This window comes from Camelus bactrianus, chromosome 1 (assembly GCF_048773025.1).
Source record: "Camelus bactrianus isolate YW-2024 breed Bactrian camel chromosome 1, ASM4877302v1, whole genome shotgun sequence".
In the NCBI taxonomy this organism is placed as follows: domain Eukaryota; kingdom Metazoa; phylum Chordata; class Mammalia; order Artiodactyla; family Camelidae; genus Camelus; species Camelus bactrianus.
In genome coordinates, this window is record NC_133539.1 from 116,851,974 (window position 1) to 116,874,225 (window position 22,252).

The following is a 22,252-nucleotide window of genomic DNA, read 5'->3' on the forward strand; positions in this document are numbered from 1 at the left end:
CCCACTAATTCTGCCTCCTCCTCCCTCCTCCCCTCAGGCGGGCCGCCGGCTCCTTTGCAAACCAAAACACAAACACTCCAGTTCCAGTGCGGGAGCCACTTCCGCCGCCCGGCGCCGGCCGCGCCGCCACGTCGCTGCACGTCGTGAACTACGGCCCTTCGTCACTTCCGGTCGTCACCAGTCCGCCCGCTCCATCCGCTCCCCCGCCCTCTCTCAGAGCCCTCCTCTCACGTCACGTGGCCCCCGCGAGCCACGGGGCCCGCCGCCTGCCCCCCTCCCCCACCCCGTCGGGGCGAGGGCGGCCCCGCCCTCGCCGGCGCCATTGTTATCTGGGCGGCGGTCCCGAGCTCCCGGCGGCGCAGGGCGGGTGCAGGGGACTCCTTGACTGACCTGCCGGGGAGCCGGGGAGACCTGGGTTTGTTGCTCCCAGCCAGTGTGGGCGGTGAAGTTCCCTCTGTGGCTGTGCGCTCACAGTCCCCCTTTCTTTACTCCGCAACACCCGGACTCTGCCAACTCGGCTAAGGGCCTTTCTTGGGGCGACTTTTCTAGTACAAGAGAGCCTCCCAACACGTCCCTGGGGGTAGGTGGGTAGGTAAAGGGTGGTAAGTGGTATATACTGCAGGGAGAAGGATGAGATTACCCCCACCCCCACAGAGTTGTATTTAGGCGGGGAAATCTTCAACAGTAACTTCCTTTTCTGGAGAAAACACAAAACAGCTTACCTGTTTTGGGTGGGGAGGGGCACATTCTAAAATAATAGGTAACTTTTATACAGAGTTTTCTATCGCCAGTTACTGTACTAAGCGCTTTACAGGAATTATCCCATTTAATTCGTACAATATGAGGCATTCGCTCGAAACTGGCTTTATCGTCTGCCTTACTACGTTGAGTATTACCCCCCCAAAATGGTCCACGCTGTCGTCTGTCAGGCACAGTGCCTGGCAGCCAAGTGTCTTGGGTCATGTTTGTGGAATTAATGAATGTGGCGTGCCTGCTTTACAGGTAAACAATTTGAGGCACAGAGATTGTGTAACTTGTTCAGCATGACCGCGGTGTTGGTGACGAAACTGAGTCCTAACCTGCAGGCTGGCTCCAGGACCCGCGTTCTTAGGCACTATTCCAAGTAAAAAGAACTCAAGATATACATTACCGTCCACTGCAGACCTACTTAAGACAGGCTGTTTTGGTTAAATCTCGCACAATAGACAGCCTCTTGTTGGCATCTGAAATAAAACAGAACAAAATTCCTTTCGGAATTTGGTAGAATGTTAAATCGATTTTCCCTCAGGATGAGAGCTGCTTTTTCAGTTTGCTGTTTACTATTTATAGCCCTGTTGTGAGGACATCAGTATTGATTGTCTCGATGTGTGCTTGGGGTAAGGTATCCTGTGGTGCTCAGTCAACATTTTGCAATGAAGATGCCTTGGACCCTTGAACAGCCAGTCTTTCTGATCAACTCCCCAGTTATTAAGCAGAAGAACATTATGCGTCATGTGCAAATGGGATCTGTGGCACTTTATCCCAAGTGGCTTGTTCCAATATGGTATGTTAGTCATGGTAGTGTATCTCTGACAATCCCAGGAAGAAAAGGGAAACAGGATGTGTTACATCAGTTTTGGCATGTCAACAGTATGTTGGAAACCAAACCTGTTCCATCTCAAACCTGCTTCTGCTTGGTGACTGGTATTAACAGCCTCCCAGTCACCTGGACTTGAAAGAGCAGAATCATCTTCAACTCTTGTCCATTCTGTCATCCCAAATTCTCTACTCCCCAGATCTGAGCTCTAATCCCAGTGCCTGGGCCAAGGCAGTATTCATATAAACTGGAATTAACACACACTCATGCCTTTTCAATGCATTCTTTACACTTGAGCCCATCACTCGCCTACTCAAAAATGTTTAATTGCTAGAGTACAAATTTCTTTAACTCTAGTCCCAATCCATGTTTTTTTCATTCTATTTCTATAGCCACCTTCTCCTCAAGCTCTTGCTTCATGCCCTCATCATATGCCAGTCTACTCTGTGTTCCCAGAGAGCTGCCTGTGTGTTCTCATCTTGGCACTTTGCTCTGTTCGCCGGCGACACCATTACCGCCCATCGCTGCAGGACTCACCTTGTTCAGGATGCCAGCTCCTCCGGATGGCATCTGAAGATACTTTACTGGATTTAGTTATCTTTTCCCCTGTATTTTCATGTACTTTACTCATAAGAGTTCTAATATCTATTTGCTTTATTTTGCAGTAAGAGAATGCCTAGACTTTCCTCCTCAGAGTTTTATTCACATTCAGATTTTTAAAGTTCTTAAGGGCCAGGATCATAATGTATTCATCATTTCAGTTCCTCCCAGAGGACCTTTGATTGATATGATAGGGACCCCAAAAATATTTGTGAGCTTAATTACATTTAGAATGGTGAACATTTAAGAAGACCTCACAAATAACACAAGGATGCTGAAATTTGTAAATTCTCAGGAACTTCATCGTTGTTCTGGGACATTGCTTCCTCATTCATTTACTTCTACCAGTTTTGTCTTTTAATGCACCTCCTTCAGGAGTGCCTTCCATGGTATTTATAGCGTAGTCATAATGTTTGCTTAGGGGAGTGCTGCGCCAGTGGCTAGTAGTTCTAAGATCCAGTGGTAATTTTGGGGAGGTTGAAACGCCACAGTAAAGCTTTGTTCCTGTACTGCCACTTACAGTATGCCTGTGTTTTTTCCCTAACCCCAGATAACTGAAGAGGACCGATAGTTTGATACATTTTAGTATCAAATGTGTGATCCTACTAGTGGATAAAATTTGTTAAGGAAGCTACAAAATAGATGGAGCCTAAATAAAGTTATACAGACTTGCACACTGCCCTTAGTGCTGCCTTTGCTGTCAAACCTAAACACTGAGTCACTAATTCCCAGCACCTTGCATCTCTCATCACCTCCAGCTCCCCCATATCTTCTACCTTCTCCTCCAGGAAATCTCTCTTCCCTTGTGTGGTTGAAGAATGACTCTTGGCAGAGATGGTAATGAATGGTAACATTTACTTCTAACTGGGACTGTTAACTGGGAGACAAACCAAAAGGTCATTCTAATGTAAGGAGTTGTAGGCATGGTGGCAAGGCAGTGAGGAAAAGGCAATGAAAACCTGAGCTAGTTATGTTCAAAAAGCTGGTGTCTTTGCAGGGCATCATGCAAGCCTCAGCGCAAATGTCTCCTACCGAAGGGATTTCTAAGCCCACCAATTCTAAAGTAGCTTCCCTCCATATCAACGTGTTCTGTTTACTTCACAACGCTCATCACTTATCAGGTGAAATGATCTTATTTATTGGTGTACTTGATGGTTATCTATCCCCACTAGAATATAGTCTATGAGACAGGGCTTGGTATATATTCCATTGAATTCCCAGGACTGACACAAAGTGGAGACTCGACAGATAATTGTAAACAAAAGAACTGAATGAACCCTTATACAGACATACCTTGATTTACACATTATCAAATCATTTAAAGTGGTTAGGGGGAAAAGAATATTTATATTAACTGTCTAGAAAATTACAGTACACAGTTTTTACAAATGTGAAATAGGTTCTCCTAATCACTTAAAAAATTTTTTGGATTTTACAAGTTTATCATAGGGCACTTAAAAAAGTGGAATCTTACAAATTTCATTCAAATTCTAAGCAAGGTGTTCTATATCCCCTATATGTGTAGAAAATAATATTCACCAAATACACATTCATTAAAACCTGAAAGGGTTTAAAGAGAATTTAAAGAAAATCTCATACTTAAAAAGTTTGAATTTGCCACATTAAAGATTCAATAATACATTATTGCATAATGCATCTCAAACTTTAATATATATACTTGAAATGCTATTTAAAGCACAATTATTGAAGTGTAGGTGTTCTCAAAGATTGAGATGTTTCTTACCACAGGGGCCAAATAAAACAACGGAATTTTTGAAGTTCTTAAGCTCTGAAAGAACCACAAGCAGTGTGCATGTACTTTCACAAGGAAGGACCCAAAACTGGTGATCACCACCAGAAAGCGGCCATTTATTCCCTGATCACCAGTGAGATTACTAGGCCCATGGCCAGGAGGAAGCCCCTGGCTGAACCCATTCTAAGGAGACTGCACTGCTTGGGAAAGCAAAGAGAAGCTAGTGATCATTTGCTCTAGTACCTAAGACCTCATCCTTCAAGTTTTCTTGCCCTCTAGATCTAGTAAAGAAGGGGGGAAAAAGAGAGAGGGTGTAAGAGAGGAGGGGGAGGTAATGAGGGAGAGGAGACAGAGAGGGAGAGAGATAGGCGGGGCCCTGCCCGAGAAAGAATTGCGCTCCAAGCCACGCCCCCGCTTCCCAGGTAACCGGGTAAACAGACCATCTTCCTTTTCCCAGTGAACTCCGCCAGCTGTTAAGTGATAGGCAGGAAGCAGTGAGCAGGAAATCCGAGTGGAAATGTGCTCTTTCGTGCGAGTAGGGTCCCCCAAAGGGTTGGGGCCCTCCAAGGGATTGGGATCTTCCCCCTAGCCAGGTACAGCTTACCCCTTAGAGAGGGGTGCCCCTGGAGGAATGAGGGTGTCTGAGAGGAATTCTCCCCTAAGCATGGAGGTGGGGCTCGCCCAGGAAGGAAAGGATGTCTTAGGAGAGAGGAGGGTCTTCGTGGGAACAAACTCTCCCACGGAGTTGGGGCTCAGAGTGGGATTAGGAAGAGAAGGTTCCCCATGTAGTAATAAATATGAGGACAGGATGGCATCACTGAAAACAAAATCTCCATCAAGCAAGAAGCTTGAAATAGGGTTAAAAAGACAGAATATTTCTGGGACCTTCATGGAGGGGAGTAATTTAGGAGTCAGCAGGGTCTTAGGCTCACAGGAAACAAAACCTTCTCTGAGAATGTTGCCAGGAGGAGTGAGTTTAGAAGGTGAGTGTTTTCTGGCAGGGTGTTCTCCTGGAAGGGTAACACAGCCTTCACTGGGCAGGGTGTGTGAAAGTCCACAGACTCTAGGAAGCAAGAAAGGTCCTGTGGCTGGTGACCCGGAAGGGTCAGAGGCTCCTGTGGGGAAGCAGCCTGCTCCGGCTATGGAACCCAGACAGGAACTGGAAAGAGAGTCCACGTGTGTGGTGACGAAGCCCAGCGCAGAGATGGAGCCTCCTGTGGAGGTGGACACGGGGCTTCCGCGACCAGAGGAGCCAGATGACACTAAGACTACAGAGCCCCAAATGGGCTTGGTGATAGAACCTCCCGGGTGCCAGTGTGCCCAGCAACCTGAAGAACAAAAAGAGGCTGCAAATATTGAACCAGGAGTCGAACCTCCAGATCGCATCAGACCCATATACTCTGGCAAGTTTTTTGATCGGATGCCTTGTTGGCCAAGTGTAAGTTTTTTCCCCAGGACTTTCCCTGTGAACAATGTATAGCCATGTCTTTATCGAGATGATAAACTAGAGAGACTGGTTTGGATGTGTGGCGTCACATAGCAAAGAATTTGTAGAGATTCTGATATTCCTTGTCCCATTGGACTCTTTCCAGCTGTTCCTCTGTCCGATCGCCTCTGACACTCTGCCTCCCTTCCTAGATGACAGCTTTGTTTTCTGTGCACATAAGTGGTTCCTCTTGATTTCTCTCTCCTTTCTCCTGTGATCTACATTTCATTCCTCAGTCTGCATTTTCTCAACCCTCTTACTGAAATACACATTTTATCCTTAATGTTCATGTACATTTTTCAGAAACTTTTTTTTTCATTCACTATTCTGTGAGTTATTTATTCTTTCCAGCAAAGACTTGTGGAGGCCATTATGCTGGGTACAGGGCACTATAAAATGAAAAGCCCATGATCCCTATCCTATGGGTTTAGGCTCTCATGCCAGTGTTGGAAACAATAACAAAACAAATATTATACAGACATCTAAATGAATAGCAACAAGTGTGATTCTTCCTTAATAGAAGTACACTTTAGTCATGGAGCTCAATGACGTTTGGACAGTTCTGTTTGGAGGCGATGGGAAAGGCTTTACAGAGCAAATAATGTTTGATCTAATTTAGAAAAGTATCAGTATTTGTCAGATGGGAAAAAGGGTTGGAGCATCTTGGGCAAAGAATGGCAAAGAGCATACCCAAAGCTTCTTGTGTTTGAGACGTGTAAGTACTTCTGTTTAGCCAACATGATGATAAAATACATGAAGAAATCAAAAGGTCCAGAATGTGGGGGTAAAACAGAAGCAATGGTAGATCTTTATGAGGGAAGAAATAAGTAAAATACACCTTTTGGAAAGATAATTCTGATAGCGATAAAAATGGTAGACTCGAAGGAGGAGCTCCTGGATAACAGGGAAAAGTTAGAAGGCTACTCCAACATAATGATGACCTTAAATTAATGTAGAGTTAGAAAGAATAGAGAGAAGAGGGCATTTCTGGGAACTTTTTAGGAGATGGTGCTGTGAAGACTTGTCATCCAGTTGTCCATCTATGTGGTGAAAGAGGGAAGTTGATGGGTGACTTAGGAGTTTCTAGGTTGATAATGAGATCTCTTCCTGTTTGGTGGCAAATGAGCATCTGGTGTTGGCCGTCCTGAGTTTGAGATAGATACAGGATATCAGATGAAAAAGCCAGGGAGACCATCAGTAATAGGAGACAGCTGGAGCCACGAGTGGGCATGGGAGAAGAAGGTCTAGGCAAGGACCTTCAGAAACATATGAGATGGTCAGAGAAAGAAATGTCAACTAGGTGAGTTCTTGAGGACAAGGATTTTCTCTTATTTATCCTGTAGTGTCATGGCATATTACCATGCTTGGCAGATGGCAGACAGTGGTCATTCAGTAAATGTACGTTTGATCAAAGGAAGGCAGGCTGGATGATTAAATGGGAGAAAGAACAGTCAGAGAAGAAAGAGGTGAGTCTGAGACAGTGGTATTGAGCAACATAAGTATTCTGGGAATGAAGGATTCCATACAATGAGATTTGAGAACACAATTCAGCTGAAGTGGTCACAGGGATTCTGCAGAATGTTTTCTGCATCTGCAGACTTCTCTTCCCCCTGGGATTCCGGGTGTTTTCTTTTTTCTTTTTTAAAAATCTGACCCACTTTGCTTTCTGGTTCCCTTATTGGATTTCCCCAGCCACTCTCTTCTCACTTGACTACGACTGCTTCCCTTTCTGGATTGGTTCTCCAGTCTAAGGCTTCAGACTTGATCTCACACAGAAGCTGATACAGGCTTCCAGTTTCCCCATACAGGCAATTCTAAAACCTCTGCTTCCTCCTGCCCCTCACACCCTCCTTTCTAAATGTGATCCGACAGGGAAGAGAGTTTCAAGGAGAAAGTGACCAGCAGTGTTAAAATATCTCTGATAGATACGTAGAATAAAGATGCATTCACTTTGGCCTTTAAGGGAATTAGAAACATTGTTAAAATGGCATGATGGAGGGACATTTCAGATTCCAGTACACTGAAGAGTGAAATTAGAGTTGAAGAAAACTCCTGTGAATTTTTTTTTTCCCTTAAGAAGTGTGGCAGTGAAGAGAACAGAGTAAAGATTCTATTTAGGAATATTTTTAATTTTTAGTTAAATTTTTTAAATTGAAGTATAATCGGTTTATAATGTGTTAATTTTTGGTGTACAGCATAGTGTTTCAGTTATACATACATATATATATATATATATATATATATATATATATATATATATATATATGTATGTATATTCCCTTTCATATTCTTTTTCATTATAGGTTATTACAAGATATTGAATACAGTTCCCTGTGCTAGACAGTAGGACCTTGTTGTTTTTCTATTCTGTACATAGTAGTTTTAGTGTCTGCAAATCTCAAATTCCCAATTTATTCTTCCCCCCTGGTAACCATAAGTTTGTTTTCTATGTCTGTGAGTTTGTTTCTGTTTGGTAAATAATATTTGTGTCATTTTTTAAAGATTCCACATATAAATGATATGTCTTTCTCTTTCTGGCTTACCTCACTTAGTATAACAATCTCCAGATCCATTCCTGTTGCTGCAAATGGCATTACTTCATTCTTTTTTATGGCTGAGTAGTATTCCATTACATCTATACCACATCATCTTTATCCAGTCATCTGTTGATGGACATTTAGGTGGCTTCCATGTCTGGGCTGTTGTGAATAGTGCTGCTATGAACACTGGGGTGCATGTATCTTTTCGAATTAGAGTTTCTTCCAGATAGATGTGGGATTGCTGGATCACAGGGTAAGTCTGTTTTTAGTTTTTAAAGGTATTTTTATTTGTTTAGCCAATCAGTAGAGGAGTTTGAGATAATGCAAAGGAGATAATGGCCATAACTAGATTCCAGATACCCAGGAGGGTATGGAAATAGGATCATAGGCCAGAGGAGAGATTAGCCTTGGCTAGAAATGAGGCCCTTTTAAAAATAATTTTTTAAATATTAAAATGTCTACTTTTACTATAAAACGAAGATACCATTATAGAAAATTTAGAAAACAGGAATGAAAACACCCCTAATCTCATCACCGTAACGCTTTGCCTACTAGCACTCTGCAGCATTCACGTTAGTTAACAGTTATTGGTGGCTTTGCTATTTCAACATCACTACTCATGAGCTCTTTACAGGTGAGGAAACTGAGGCAAATTAAATAATCTGGCCAAAGTCTTACAGCTAAGAAGTGGCAGCCCCAGGATTTGAAGTCACCATTTCCAGTTCAAGAGGCTGAGTTCTTAACTGCACTGCACTTCCTGACACTTCCCTCCAATTTCACTTTTATGTAGCTGATACAGCAAGCATAAGAATTGTCTTGATTTTTCACTTACTATTATTTAATAATTTTTTTATATTATTACAGAGAACTTAAAAGATCTTTTAGTGATTAAATAAGGACAAGATTTCTTTAAGCCAATATATACTTCTTTAGTTAACTCACTTCCTCTTGTTGGATATTAATTTTTTTCCCATATTTTTGTGTAAAAATAGTCTATGAACTTCTTTATGCACATGTCTTAGAATATTTCCTTAGCATAGAGTTTCAGCAGAAGCCAAAGGATGGATTATTTTCTAATTCTTGTTGCCAAATCCCTTCCTAAAAGATTGTACCACTAAAGTTTAAAAATTAATGATTTGCAAGACACTGTTTTAATTCACATTTATTTGATTTATAATAAGATTGAAAATTGTTTCGTTTTTAGTTTTTATAGCTGGTCCTCTTGCTGAACTCTGATCAATCTTTTTTTTTCTTTTAAACGTTTTTTTAATTGAGTTATAGTCACTTTACAATGTTGTGTCAAATTCCAATGTAGAGCACAATTTTTCAGTTATACATGAACATACATACATTCACTGTCACATTCTCTTTCGTTGTGAGCCACCACAAGATCCTGTATATACTTCCCTGTGCTACACAGTACAAGCTTGTTTATCTAGCCTACATTTTGAAATCCCAGTCTGTCCCTTCCCACCCCTCATCCCCTGGGCAACCACAAGTTTGTATTCTATGTCTATGAGTCTGTTTCTGTTTTGTATTTATGTTTTTTGGTTTTTTTTTTTTAGATTCCGCTTATGAGCAATCTCATATGGTATTTTTCTTTCTCTTTCTGGCTTACTTCACTTAGAATGACATTCTCCAGGAACATCCATGTTGCTGCAAATGGCGTTATGTTGTCAGTTTTTATGGCTGAATAGTATTCCATCATATAAATATACCACATCTTCTTTATCCAGTCATCTGTTGATGGACATCTAGGCTGTTTCCATGTCTTGGCTATTGTAAATAGTGCTGCTATGAACATTGGGGTGCAGGTGTCATCATGAAGTAGGGTTCCTTCTGGATATATGCCCAGGAGTGGGATTCCTGGGTCATATGTTAAGTCTATTCCTAGCCTTTTGAGGACTCTCCATACTGTTTTCCACAGTGGCTGCACCAAACTGCATTCCCACCAGCAGTGTAGGAAGGTTCCCTTTTCTCCACAGCCTCTCCAGCATTTGTCATTTGTGGACTTTTGAATGATGGCCATTCTGACTGGTGTGAGGTAATTGCTTACCATTATTTCTTTTGGATTTTCTAGGTAGACAATCATATTGACACTTCTGTCTTTCCCTCTTTAGTATACATAGCTCTTATTTCAATTTCCTATATCACTGCATTGCCTATGATAAATAAGATAATATTGAAAGGTCTCTTTTCAAACTTTAATGGGAATGATTCTAATGGTTCACTGTTAAGTATTATTTTTGCTGAAGATTTTTGGTCTATCAAGTTAAGGACACCCATATCCATTCTTAGTTTGCTAAGAATGTTTAAAAATCAGGAATAGAGCTTCAACCATGAAGAGCTTTCTCCACATTTGTTGAAATACATCTTTTCTGAATTAACATGATTAATTTTCTAATAGTGAACTATCTTCATATTTTGGGGCTAAGCCCTACTGGGTTGTCATATTATTATTATAATGTATTCTTGGATTTGACTTCCAGTTTTTCACTAGGAGTTTTGCATCTATGACCCCATGTAATATTGGACAGTAGTTTTCCTTTTTGTGTTTTCTTTGAGTTTGGTATTAGGGTAATGCTAGTACATGAATAGAATTGACAAGTCTTCCATCAAGCCATCCCTTGATCACCATTAATGCACTGACTATAACAGAAACCTTGGGGTTATTAAGACAAAACAAGTGAACTTTACAAAGTGCATTGGTAAATGGTATTGAGCCCTGAAGTACCAAGAGGAAGAAGGAAGGAAAGATTCAAAGAAAGTTTTAAAAAAATTATTCTGTCTACAATGACTAGATAGTATGTCAGGCGCTAGGGCTGCAAAGATGAAAAATGATACAGTATCTGCTTTCAAAAAACTTACAGTCTAGAGACTTGAGCCCAATAGACAAATGATTTCACAATATGGTAAATGTCATGCAAAGGGATGCCTTAATTTTTTTTCCTGTTGTGCACCCAGAGAACCTGATGGCTATGTGGGGATGGGTAGAGGCGAAAGGGTCACCCATTTGTAAATCTTGTGAGAACTAGACAGTCATTCAAACCCTGTTTTGAAACAAAAAAGGCACAACGACTCATTTTGTCTGAATTCGCAAAGAGCTATTCTCTGCAGAATTCTGAGAAGTGGGTGGTTTCAACTGCATAACGGGTTCAGGGCCTTCTGGGCAGAAAGATTGATGCTATCACGCCTAACTTTTTTGCTGAGATATTCAGAGTTAGGGATATCTACCAGGAAAACAGTGATCTTGGCCAAGGCACAGTGGGAGAGATAGGACCACTGTCCTAGCCCATACTGAGTTTGGAGAGTGGAAGGTGACATGATGATTATGGGTCAGTGGGTCTTCAGCAGCTGAAAATGGGCTGGTATCAACCTTCCTGAGTTGACTTGAACCATGGTAACCAATCTTGTGAGAAATAAAAAAAGGTACTTGGTCACTGAAAACTGTAATACTGGGGGCTGAGTATAGGTGGCCAAGTGAGGTGGCACTGGTGTAGCTGGGAACTGAGGAAGGAGGTGGCTGAGGGAGGTGGTCAGTGAAGCTGGGAGCTGATAACATCCAGAGGCAGATAAGTAAATATACTGAGGACCATAGAAGCCAGGTTTCTTACTGGTAGAGAAACCAGTTACAAATACAAAAAGGAGAAGGGTAGAAGGAATCCTGTTGTGTTGGATTGTAATTGGAGGTACTGGTGGAAACCATGTCAAAATCCACATCTGTGTATCTAAACTAGACACATTTAACAGAATATTACAGGATTGATACAGATGCAAGGGGGGGCCGGTATACACACACATTTCCTAGCTCTGTCCTGTAAGAGGACCTAAAAGAAACAATGTTTATCTGGTAGCAGTGAGCACACTAGAACCCAGATCTCGATTTCTAAATATTATTTTCTATTAAAAGGAATCAGGACCCTTTGGAGGAATGGCTGACTCTAGGGCTGGTGTAGCACAGTATGTACTTGGAACACCTTAGAGAGCCAAAAAGTAAGAAAATTCTCAAAGAATAATGCAGATATGGCAAAGGAAGTGCAGAAACAAGCTTGAAGGGGCCCCCAATGGCCCAAACTGTTATACTCTGAGCACTGAATAAAATTATCTTTGACTATAAGGGGAAGGGGGAGGGATAAATTAGGAGTATGGGATTGACAGATAACACACTATCATATGTAAAATAGATAAACAACAAAGACTTACTGTATAGCACAGGGAACTGCATTCAGTATCTTGTAATAACCTGTAAGTGGAAAAGAATAAAAAAATGTGTGTGTGTGTGTGTGTGTGTGTATATATATATATATCTCCAAATCACTTTGCTGTACACCTGAAACTAGCATAATATTGTAAATCAACTATATTTCAATTTTTAAAAAATTCCCATTGAATAAAATAGAAATCCATGACTCCATACTGATATACTACATCAATGATTGAATAAATAGCAAGAAAAGAAAGTTTCTTTGCAGTATAATGCCAATTAATAAGTGTAGATGGAATGATGGAATTAGAAAGTCATCATTTGGTGACTGTCATAGTAGTAATGGTTTAAGCAAAAATCATCAATGGATATTAAAACAGCAGGTAAAAGTTTAGTGAGGAACTGGATATTTACACAGAATAATGATTCATGACAAATTTTACAGCAGAGAATCCCAGCAGGCTTTACCTTCAATGAGTGATCAAAGTTAACACTACTAGTCATAGGACAAGTTGACAGCACGTACTCCCTGATGGAAGAACACAGCATCGTTTCTGTGATTATCTCTGACAAAAATGTGTAACTTTAACTCTAATCACACCCAAATTGGGGCACATTTAACAAAATAACTAGCCTATACTAAAAAATGTCAAGGTCATAAAAGACAAGAAAACATTAGGAACTGACTAAAGGAGACAGAAGAGACGTGAGGACTAAATGCTGTGCGTGTGTGCTGGCTACCCAGGTGCCTGGATCCTGACTCCCTTCAAGAGGACCTGCTGTGGGGCATGTAGCCAGTTGACAGCCTCTACCTGCTGCCCTCAGGGACCTATGGCCGTGGTAACTAGCCGGCCACGCTCTCAGTGATGGAGCTCAGTAGGGACTCTAGAACTGAACCTGTTTACCCAACACAGACTCCTTAAATGGGAAATACAGTTTCAGAGACCATGCATTGACCTGGCCAAAGTGTTCTCAGAACCATGCTGTGTTCTGAAGCCCTTCCTTCTTAATACTGCCTTCCTGCTCTCCTTTCAAAGGTGTCATGGTCTGAAATCTCCCCCTGCCTACACCGCCCTCATCTGTCACAGGTGTTTTTCTTCCTAAGTCTCTTGTATGGCTAATCGTGGTGTCTGCTTCTCAAAGGAAACACACAATCACACTTGTGACCCATGGATTTGCTCCTTTTACAATAAAAGACAGTATTAGGGTAACTGGTGATATCTGAAAGGGGTCCTTACATTAGATACTACTATTATATCCATGCTAATTTCCTGATTTTTGTGGCCTGTAGTGGTTGTTTTTTTTAAGATAATAGAAATAAAAGAAAATAGAAGAGACAACAGTTTAAAATTTTCAATATACTTTAGAAAATAGGAAGATTTTCAATACACTTTAGAAAACAGAAGAAAATAGGGAGTTACAGCAACTGATTTTGCAGGAGAAAATGCAATCTGACGGAAACCAGGTAGAAATTTCCACCAGAAATGATCCAGTTTGCCTGGATCAGCCCTTGGAAGAAGATGTAGTAAAGCCTGAAGCTGAAAACTGAAGGATTGGTTCAAAGTCTGAATTCAGCGTAGCTGGGTTTCTGGTTCCCCTCCATCCTATGCTACCCTGATTCCCTACATCTTTGCACCAGCTCCTGCTCCCTTCTACCAGAACTGGATTTATTTTTCCAACAGGGTTTTTGGAGTCAAAAGACACCAAGCCCAAGGAAAAGCAGAGGGGCAGCTCCAGGCTGAAAATGGGGCATTGTAAAATGTACTTTCTGTGATGCGATTTCCTTAGCTTCCTCTCCCAATAGGCCCCTAGAGGGCAAGTAGCCAGTGTAAAGCCAGCTCTTCCATCAGTTGGCAGTGCAGAGAGAGGCAGGAGAGCATTGGGAATAAGAGCAGAGATTTGGAAGCCAGCCTACTTGTGTTCAGAGATCTGCCCATATATGAGCAGTGTAACCCTGTTACAATGGGGAGGCTAATAGTACCTACCTCACAGAAATCATTATGTATTAAAGAATTAATACAAAGCCCTTAAAACAGTGTCCAGCATATCCTATGTGCTTTATAATCATTAGCTATTATTACCATCATTACTATCTTTTGGAAATTCTGAATAGCCTAGAGGGAAAAACAAATGACATTAGGGACCCTACCAAAATAAAGACTGCCTCATCATCTGATCATCTTATAGGAAAGCCCAAGAGTCAACAAGCCCTGTGCACACGGAGCTACATAGTCCCTGTGGAGCCTAACTTTGATCTGTTGATCCGACGCCAGCTGGAAGGGAGAGGCTGAAACAAGCTGACAGAAAACCCAGAGGGGACAGGGAAGATGTAAGCACACAGAAAAGTAACCTGAGAGATAAAAGATGCTGCATCCAGAAGACAAGATTGGAACTTTGACAATAACAGCCAAGGAAGAAGATAGAACATTTTAGAACTTAAGTGTGACAGGCTAAATAAAAATTCAACAGAGGATTGCAGAATGAAGTCAAAGACATTTCCTGGACATTAAAACAAATGCCCTTGAGGCAAACGGAAGTCTCATAGAAGATCATTGTTCCCTTTCTCAGGTTAGGGGGTCACTAGGATCAACTCAAGGTGGCTGTTAAAACTGCTCCTAAGTTCTGTCCTGGCTCTGCACACAATTGATTCTCTTATTTCTAGCGTACCTATCACTTGAAGGTACCATATTTTATTTAACCATTTGCCTATTGTTGTGTATTTAGTATGTTTATATTTATATAAATAAAACATAAGTTCCTTCTGTTTGTCTCTTACTGGACCACATGAAAAATTACACAGCAGATTTTCACCAAACTTGGAGAGTATGTTTGGTGTGAATGAAAAATACTGCAAACTATATCAGTAAACAAAGAATGCGGAAGTCACCAAGTCATCAGCGGCTGCCCCCCCCCCCCCACCAAGTGAAGACAAGCCTGCAGCCTGGCCTCTGCAGCCACTCACAGTGGTGCCCTCTGAGGGGACTCAGAATAAGAAAGGACAGGATACTGGCCCTAGATAGCTAGGTGCTTGTCAAAGGAATGAATTGAATGAGCCCAAATGTTTGCTCCCTCCCACACATAGAAAAGGGCTAAATTCTTTAACTTGAGATGCCTGGTTTTCTTCAGTTAACAAGTAATCTTTTAATATTCCAACTACCTGGTCTTTGTTGTAAAACTCTTATGTATCTTAGCTCCTTCCCTACCTCTTTGGAGCGGTCCCTCAGAGCGATCTGAGAGGCTGTCATCCTGGCTCGAGTCCTCCCGCCAAATAAAACATAACTTTCAACTTTTAGGCTATGCATTTATTTCAGTCAACAATGGCCAGGTTCAAAGTGCAGACTATAAATAATTGAGTATGTTCATGTTGTGGAGCTTGGTGGAGAAACTATAGGGGAGGAAAAATAATTTCCCCTCACCTTCTGAGTTCTTGGCTGAGACTTCCTGAGACAAAAGACAGGTTAATAAGAGGAAAACAAACACATTTATTAACATGGAGACCTCATGTATACATGGGAGATACCCAGGAAAACTGAGTAATCCCCAAGATAGCCCAAGCCACCACTTTAAATACCATCTTTAGCTAAAGACAAAAAAATAAGATGTTGGGGCAAAAGTAGGGCCAGCTGTGGGAGGTTACCAGGGAAAGCATGCTAAACAAGGGTAAGATTTCTTATGTAGGTTAAATCAGTGCCTTCTCTACTGATAAAAGTTTCTGGCCACTTAGAATCAACCTTCTCTTTCTGGTACAGACAGGGAGACACCTTTATAAATGATTTCCTTTGTGAAATGTAAATGTTCCTTAGAAAAGGGTAATTTCAACTCTGTTTACAGAGCTTCTCTCATGTCTGCTGTTTCTTAAAATAATTGGTTCAAAATGATCCTTATCTCAAGGAGGCATATTTTGGGTGGCAAATTCTGCTCCCCTTCACACCTCAAACTGATGAACAGGCATCCTTAAGAACAACTGAAATAAAAAGAGATCCATGACTGAAGGAGATGGGGAGACATCACACATATTATGACACTGCAGACAGGAAACAGACACAATGGCTTCCATTTTTGTGTCCCAGTCAAATGGCCTGAGGACATCAAAACCTGATTACAGACCCTAATTTGCAATCAAATTACTTTTACAGGGGGCAACTCTGTAAAGAATACCAAGGGCATTTCTGTCCAATAGAATGTTTACAATGGTAGAAACCTAGAGTACCCACTGTCAAACACGTGGAAGGGAAGCAGATGAGGGACAAGTAAAGTTATCTATCAGGCCATGGACTGATTGGTCCATCAGTCCATCCAAGTAAGTGAAGTAAGCCAGAAAGAGAAAGAAAAATACCATATGATATCACTTATATGTGGAATCTTAAAAAAAAAAAAAGACACAAATAAACTTATTTACCAAATAGACTCACAGACATACAAAACAAACTTATGGTACCAGAGGGGAAAGAGGGAAGGAAGGGATAAATTGGAGGTTCAAGATTTACAGATACTAACTACTATGTGTAAAATAGATAAACAACAATGTCCTACTGTATAGCACAGGGAACTAGAGTTAATAACTTTTAATAGCCTATAATGAAAAAGAACATTTATTTATGTATAACTGAATCACTAGGCTGTACACCAGAAACTAACACAACATTGTAAATTGACTACATCTTAATTTTAAAAACACTCAAAAAAAATTAAAATAAAAGAATGGCTGGAGATTCTATAACATGAATAGCAAAAGAAACTTTATGTTCCCTGATATCTCTGAGATTTCTTACCATTTCCAGCTGAATTAAAAAATCACTTGTAATTACCAGTACAGAAATCAAATCAGTAACTTAAAAAATCACAACAAACAAAAGTCCAGGACCAAATGGCTTCACAGGCAAATTCTACCAAACATTTAGAGAAAAGTTAACACCTATCCTTCTGAAACTATTCCAAAAAAGGAAGGAACACTTCCAAACTCATTCTATGATGCCACCATCAGCCTGATACCAAAATGAGACAAAAAAATCACAAAAAAAGAAAATTACAGGCCAATATCACTGATGAACATAGATGGAAAAATCCTCAGCAAAATATTAGCAAACTGTATCCAACAATACATGAAAAGGATCATATACTATGATCAAATGGGATTTATCCCAGGGATGCAAGGATTTTTCAATATCTGCAAATCAATCAGTGTGATACACCACATTAATAAAATGAAAAATAAAAACCATATGATCATCTCAATAGGTCCATAAAAAAGTTTTCGATAAAATTCAACATCCATTTATGATAAAACCTCTCCAGAAAGTGGGCAAAGACAGAACATACCTCAACATAATAAAGGCCATATATGACAAACCCACAGCTAACATCATACTCAGTGTTGACAAGGTGAAAGCATTTCCTCTAAGATCAGGAACAAAACAGGAAATCCCACTCTCGCCACTTTTATTCAACATAGTTTTGGAAGTCCTAGCAACAGCAATCAGAGAAGAAAAAGAAATTTAAAAAATCCAAACGGGAAAAACATGAAGTAAAACTGTCATTGTTTACAGATGACATGATACTATACATAGAAAATCCTAAAGACATTACCAGAAAACTATTAGAGCTCATTAATGAATTTGGTAAAGTTTCAGGATACAAATTAATACATGGAAACCAGTTGCATTTCTATACACTAACAACAAAATATCAGAACAAGAAGTTAAGGAAACAATTCCATTTACTAGTGCATCAAAAAAAAAAAAAAAAAAACCTAGAAATAAACCTACCTAAGGAGACAAAGGACCTGTATGCCAAAAACTGTAATAAGACACTGATGAAAAAATTGAAAGATGACACAAAATAGATGGAAAGATATATTGTGTTCTTGGATTGGAAGAATCAATATAATTAAAATGGCCATACTACCCAAGGCAATATATAGATTCAATGCAATCCCCATCAAATTATGAATTACATTCTTCACAGAACTGGAACAAAAAATGTTAAAATTTGTATGGAAACACAAAAGACCCTGAATAGCCAAAACAGTTTTGAGAAAGAAGAATGGAACTGGAAGAATCACACTCCCTGGCTTCAGACTATACTACAAAGCTACAGTAATCAAAACAGTATGGTACCAGCACAAAAATAGACACATAGATCAATGGAACAGGATAGAAAGTCCAGAAATAAATCTACACACTTATAGTCAATTAATCTATGACAAAGGAGGCAAGAATATACAATGGAAAAAAGTCTTCTCAATATGTGGTGCTGGGAAAACTGGACAGCTACCTGTAAAAGAATGAAATTAGAACATTCTCTAATACCATATACAAAAATAAACTCACAATGGATAAAGACCTAAATGTAAGACCAGATACTATAAAAATCCTAGAGGAAAACATAGGCAGAACACTCTTCAACATAAATTGCAGCAATATCTTTTTGAACCAGCTCCCAGAGTAATGTAAATAAAAGCAAAAATAAATAAATGAGACTTAATTAAACTTAAAAGGTTTTGCACAGCCAAGGATACCATTAACAAAATGATAAGACAACCTACAGAATGGGAGAAAATATTTGCAAATGATGTGACCAACAAGGGACTAATTTCCAAAATATACAAACAGCTCACACAGCCTAATATCAAAACAAACAAAACAAATAAACAAAGAACAAACAACCCAATAAAAAAATGAGCAGAAGACCTAAATAGACATCTCCCCACAGATGACATCCAGATGGCCAACAGGCAGGCACATGAAAAGATGCTTAACATCACTAATTATTAGAGAAATGCAAATCAAAACTACAATGAAGTATCACCTCACACCAGTCAGAATGGCTATCATTAAAGTCTACAAGTAATAAATGCTGGAGAGGGTGTGGAGAAAAAGGAACCCTCCTACACTACTGGTGGGAATGTAAATTGGTGCAGCCACTATGAAGGTCAGTATGGAGCTTCCTTAAAAAACTAAAAATAGACTTACCATATGATCCAGCAAGCCCACTACTGGGTATCTATCCAGAAGGAACTCTAATTTGAACAGACACATGCACCCCAATGTTCATAGCAGCACTATTTACAATAACCAAGACATGGAAACAACTTAAATGTCCATTTACAGATGAATGGATACAAAATTTGTGGTACATATATACAATGGAATACTACTCAGCCATAAAAAGAAAAATAATGCTATTTGCAGCAACATGGATGGACCTGGAGATTGTCATTCTACATGAAATAAGTCAGAAAGAAAAAGAAAAATGCCATATATTGCTTATATGTGGAATCTAAAAAAAGACACAAATGAACTTATTTACAAAACAGAAACAGACTTGCAGACATAGAAAACAAACTTACCAGGGGGTAAAGGAGGTGGGAAAGGATAAATTGGGAGTTTGAGATTTGCAGATACTAACTGCCATATATAAAACAGATAACATGGTTATACTGTATAGAACAGGGAACTATATTCAATATCTTGTAGTAACCTATAATGAAAAAGAATATGAAAACAAATATATGTACTTATATGTATGACTGAAACATTATGCTGTACATGCAAAATTGACACATCGTAAACTGACTATACTTCAATAAAAAAGAACGCAAAAAAAATTTGTACTTCTCCTCCCTTTTTCCCGACCTGCTTCAGCCCAAGTTAGAATACAGCCCCTTTCCTTCTTTACACCAGGTTCTCCTTCTATCACATAGCTATGTAAGTAGAATTTACCCAAGATTTGGCATTAAGGCTGGGCTGCTCATCCCTGGCCAGTTTCTCATCTTGGGCTTCCTGGCCTCTCACATTGTTACTGGATCTTGCTCTTCTCACACCTTTTCTCAATCTATCTATCATTCCCCTTCTTCCTTCCTTAGTCTATCCCAACAATAGTTTATATTTTCTCCCATTTTTTTAGCAAAGCAATTAACCTCTCTGTCTGACCATGTCTGTGGGCTTCCTCTTTGATACTCAGAGATATCATCAAGATACTCGCGTAATCCTTGATGGCTCTCCCTCTAAGAGGAATTCTGCACTTGATATTTAACGTAATAAAGAAGTTCATCTGCCCATCTATATCCATCTGTCCATATTGTCATCCAGCCACCCCTCCTTTTAGCTAATCTGTCCACCCACGTGCTGCCACCTACACATTCATCCATCCACCCAACTCTCACTCAACCTCTCTGCTTTTTTCTGTCCTCACCCATTCCGCCCCATCCCCCTCCAGAGACCTCGAACACTCTTTACAGGAAGTTTCTTTCTTTCAGTTTTTAAAGAGAAACTTATGCTTTGCAGAAATAACTATCAGCTGCCTTGAAATGATAAGGGGAAATAGTTAAGAGGTACATTGCTGGGAATGAAGAGTTATTATCTTTGCTTGGGCAAAGGAAGGACAGATAAGACTCAAGTTAGAATCAAGTGAACAAAGCCAAGTGAGATTTGGGCCATTTACGGAAGGAGCTTGGCCAGGGGTGACGTTTGCAAGTGCCAAAAGTTAAGAGCCTTGGTGGAAATGTAAACCCCAGGCAAATGCACCCACACGCACTCAGAAATATCTAACACTTTATCTAGAATTTAGCTTGACTTCAGCCTACTCTCACTGTACTGATGATCACAGGACAGCCGATAATTAACCTGTGAACGATGATAAGATTATTTCTGAAAGTTGAATTCCTCAGCATGTCACAGAGGTCCTGTAATTGGATGGATCACTGAGAATGCACTGTAAAAAAAAAAAGCATTTGAATATATGCAGCATCTAATGTTTATATTCTACATGAGGATTGCTTTCAATTTGCTATTTGTGCTTACTATTTTTCTTAATTGTGTTAAGTAGTTGAAAGTAACTTTGTAGCACCAGAATCATAGACCAAATTTGAAATACATTCCATTCTTCAAAACTCTCCCCCTCTACTCTGACAATGACCAATTATTGCTTATTTTTCCCTTAGGCAGGAAAAGTTCTTCCGATTGGGTACAGAGTTGCAAGCTGCTTGACTGAAAAACTTCCCAGGGTGAGTGTTTTCAATATGCATCTGTGTGAACATAAGAGAAATGATTTTCAACATTTCTTGTGAAAGCTGTGTAAATTTAATGTGATCAATTTGGATTTTTTTTTTAAAACTGTACTTTGAGGCCCTCTATTGAGTTTGTCCAAGAAAGTGAAAATTCCAGGCTTACAATCTCCAGCTCTACTAAAATTAGTGGAGATTCCATTTATTTTTGATAGGAAAGTTATTTATGGTATGCTTCCTAACCTGGATATTGACTGTTTTCTGAATACAACTTCTAAAATATGTTGTTTATTTTCACTACAAAAGAAAATTTAGGATGTTTCATTATTTGGGACTGTGGTTCCCCATGTACTTACTACACTCATGTAAAGAAAGGTGTTCACTGACTGGTATAGATCATTCTTGCTAATATCGAAACAACTGTACTTGATAATCCTATTTTTTTGTCTCACTGTTTGTAGCCAGTGACCCCACCTGAGGCAAAAAAATTTTTCAACTTCAGATATCCACCTGCTGGAGCCGAAAGAGTATTTTACGGCAGAGCAAATGATCCTCAAATCGCACCTTGTTTGACACACGGCATAAGATCTAAAATTTCAATACCGGTAACTTCCTTTCTATTATTCCCTGTACCTTAATAACTTACTAAGGTGAAAATGCAAAACGAGGTGTTAGTGAAATCATCGGTCCCAATCTCTTTCCCACTCTTAGTCCTGGGCAGTGAAAAAAAACCCCAAGCAATGGCAGCCAAGAGAGTGTAGAAAAATCAATGGTTTGAGCCACAAACTATACATTCTCCCTTCAGATAATAAAAGCTGAGTTGCACTTCATTTTCTCACAGTAGCGAGAGATGCTGTCAAGGTTTGTTACAGAACAGTGCGGACAAAGGCTGGGCGATGCTACCTAGAGGCACTGAGCATGCTTATACATGCACTGAATGCGTGCAGGGTCTCGGTGTTCAATCAGTGACTGAATGGACAGTCCAGGGTCAGAAGACCTGATTTCATCTCTGGAGGGCACTTGTGGGAATCATGGGATTCTTGTGCTTGTCATTCCCACTTTTCTGGAAGATTTGAGTTGAGTAACCAG

General features: G+C 40.0%; 1 protein-coding gene across 1 annotated transcript in view; it reads left to right on the forward strand.

The window, feature by feature from the left end:
• The first annotated feature begins 1,514 nt into the window (after nucleotides 1–1,514).
• EFHB (EF-hand domain family member B) overlaps nucleotides 1,515–22,252 on the forward strand; it is a 53,465-nt gene continuing 32,727 nt past the window's right edge. The window contains 3 exon segments of the mRNA XM_045520057.2: nucleotides 1,515–5,367; nucleotides 21,101–21,167; nucleotides 21,629–21,768. Of these exon segments, the coding sequence (XP_045376013.2) occupies nucleotides 4,447–5,367; nucleotides 21,101–21,167; nucleotides 21,629–21,768 (1,128 nt within the window). The 5' untranslated portion in view covers nucleotides 1,515–4,446.